This window comes from Sinocyclocheilus anshuiensis, unplaced genomic scaffold (genome assembly GCF_001515605.1).
Source record: "Sinocyclocheilus anshuiensis isolate Anshui unplaced genomic scaffold, SAMN03320099.WGS_v1.1 scaffold590, whole genome shotgun sequence".
NCBI classification, from domain to species: Eukaryota; Metazoa; Chordata; class Actinopteri; order Cypriniformes; family Cyprinidae; genus Sinocyclocheilus; species Sinocyclocheilus anshuiensis.
Window position 1 is genome coordinate 248325 of NW_015544192.1, and position 2469 is coordinate 250793.

The window sequence follows — 2469 nt, forward strand, 5'->3', positions numbered from 1 at the left end:
ACAAATATCATAAAAATAATAATAAATGAAAAGTATTATTGTTATTATTATTATTATTAGCCTATAGCAAGAAGCAAACAAAAGACAAATATAATTAAAATAGTCCCACCCCTCCCACCGCCCTTCAATATAATTTACATAAACGTTTCAATGGAATTTAAATGTGTCTACCTGTGCTTTAGAATCTTGCTCTGGCGTAATAATTATAGGGCAAAATTAGTCAGTGAAAGCTGAGTTAAAAGAAAACATCTACATTAAAAAGTTTGTAAATTTTTAATGCGTAGTGGTTAGAGTGGTTAGAAGTCCAGCCACATTCAGTGAGATGCTCGGCACTGGGAATGAATGGGTGCTGTAGATGCCCCGCCCCATCCGGTTCCTCTGCCCAATGAAAACACACGATGCACCATAATGGGACGTCACGCACACTGGCGTCGTGTCGGGATTGGAATGTAACAGAGTAACAATCGGAACAACTGAGCAATAGGTGATTGGGCTCGCGGATCAAGGAACTCAGTTGATTTTATTTAAGGAAACATCCTGTGAAACTCGCTCACTGTCATCGTGTTTTCGCCGAAAGGGAAACGCCGCTTTCCAGAGCCGGTGTCCCGATGAAGAGGAAATGTACTTCTTGCGTGTGTGAAGATCCACAGAGAGCGCAGGAATAAGAGAAATGCAGGGATTCGTAAGGTTACCGTCGTTCCCCTGAACTGCCCCGTCTGTATTATTGTTTCGGAGGTGAATGGAGTTACTCTGTGAGCGGTGGGCTTTAGTTGGTTCGGAAACGCCACAGCATCGGAGATAAACCTCGGTCGTTGTATTATTAACGACTTTCCATCTTATCCAGTGGGACCCGCTGCTCTCCAAAGACGAACTCCATGAGTCAGTGCCGCCGCAACTCTCCGGTGCGAGTCGGACCGTGCGACGCATTTATCTAGCGCGTGTCCTGTCAACAAACGTTGCATTTTTATTACTCCGCCGGGGGGGAAACTAAGTCAGTGAGTAAGCATACCTGATTGTGTTTATAATGATCTGAACAGGTACGATTACTGTTACGGCTTCGTTGTGAGATGTTGCTACTAGACAGACGAGGGAGAGCGAGGAACCCGATGTAAAATCGCCCACATGCGCTGGATCAATCACTTGCTGTTAGGTGAACGGAATCTGAAGAGGGAAGACGTGAGTTGTAAATCCTCGCAGGCTGGAAGATGGCGGAGCAGTACTATAGCTGGAGGAGGTGGTGTTGAGAGACAAACTTCTAACCGCTTGAGATTTATTTGCAAACACCGCGATCTGGCCTTCAGGACACATGCAGGCCAAAAAACGATATCTGATCTCGCTCTTAACTGGCGCCTTTCTAGTTGTGTTCTTTTATTTTGGAGGAGGAGTCCCGGGTCCGGCGGCCACCGGGTCCAGGAGCCGGCATGGATATAATCGTCCCGAACAGCCGTGGCCACACTTCTCGGATCCATTACAACACTTAAGCCCGTGGGACCACTCGGACACAGAGGAATATAATGTGCACATATCGCCTAGGCAGAAGAGAGACGTTAACTCGAGCGTTTACAAGGGCAAAAGGTGCCGCATGCAATCATGCTTCGATTTCTCCTTGTGTCAAGGGAACGGATTCAAAGTGTACGTGTACCCGCAGCAGAAGGGCGAGAAGATCTCGGAAAGTTACCAGAACATTTTATCCACCGTCGAGGGCTCTAGGTTTTACACTTCTGACCCTGGTCAAGCGTGTCTGTTCGTCCTGAGCTTGGACACTCTTGACCGAGACCAGTTATCGCCACAGTACGTGCATAATCTCAAAACCAAGGTGCAAAGCTTGCCTCTGTGGAACAATGGTAGAAACCATCTCATATTTAATTTGTATTCGGGCACATGGCCTGACTACACGGAAGACTTGGGCTTTGACATCGGTCAGGCCATGCTGGCGAAAGCGAGCATCAGCACGGAGAACTTCAGACCCAACTTTGACGTATCCATCCCCTTGTTCTCCAAGGAGCACCCAAGGACCGGTGGGGACAGGGGCTACTTGAAATACAACACCATTCCACCTTTTAGAAAGTATATGTTGGTATTTAAGGGGAAACGCTATTTGACCGGCATCGGCTCGGACGCGAGGAATGCCTTATATCACGTTCATAACGCGGAGGATGTAGTTCTCCTCACCACCTGCAAACACGGCAAAGACTGGCAGAAACACAAGGACGCGCGATGTGACAAGGACAACGCCGAGTATGAGAAGTAAGTTCTCAAACTTCTGTTATTCTCATGTGATCGCATTGTAGTCTTTTCTGAAATTACTATGGCAACTAAAATGTCCGCAAATACCACACCAGTGTTAACTACAGCTGTCAAAATGACAAAAAAAATATGCAATCCCTGCTTTAATGTTCTAGTTTCACACTGTTCATAGTATACTTTATCTTGGGTTAGTCATTTCTCCTGGGTAGTTAGGTTTCAACC

General features: G+C 46.4%; 1 protein-coding gene across 1 annotated transcript in view; it reads left to right on the plus strand.

Moving 5' to 3' along the window:
* The first annotated feature begins 303 nt into the window (after positions 1-303).
* LOC107696533 (exostosin-1b-like) overlaps positions 304-2469 on the plus strand; it is a 95886-nt gene continuing 93720 nt past the window's right edge. The window contains exon 1 of the mRNA XM_016496892.1: positions 304-2247. Within this exon, the coding sequence (XP_016352378.1) occupies positions 1307-2247 (941 nt within the window). The 5' untranslated portion in view covers positions 304-1306. The remainder of the gene's footprint in view (positions 2248-2469) is intronic.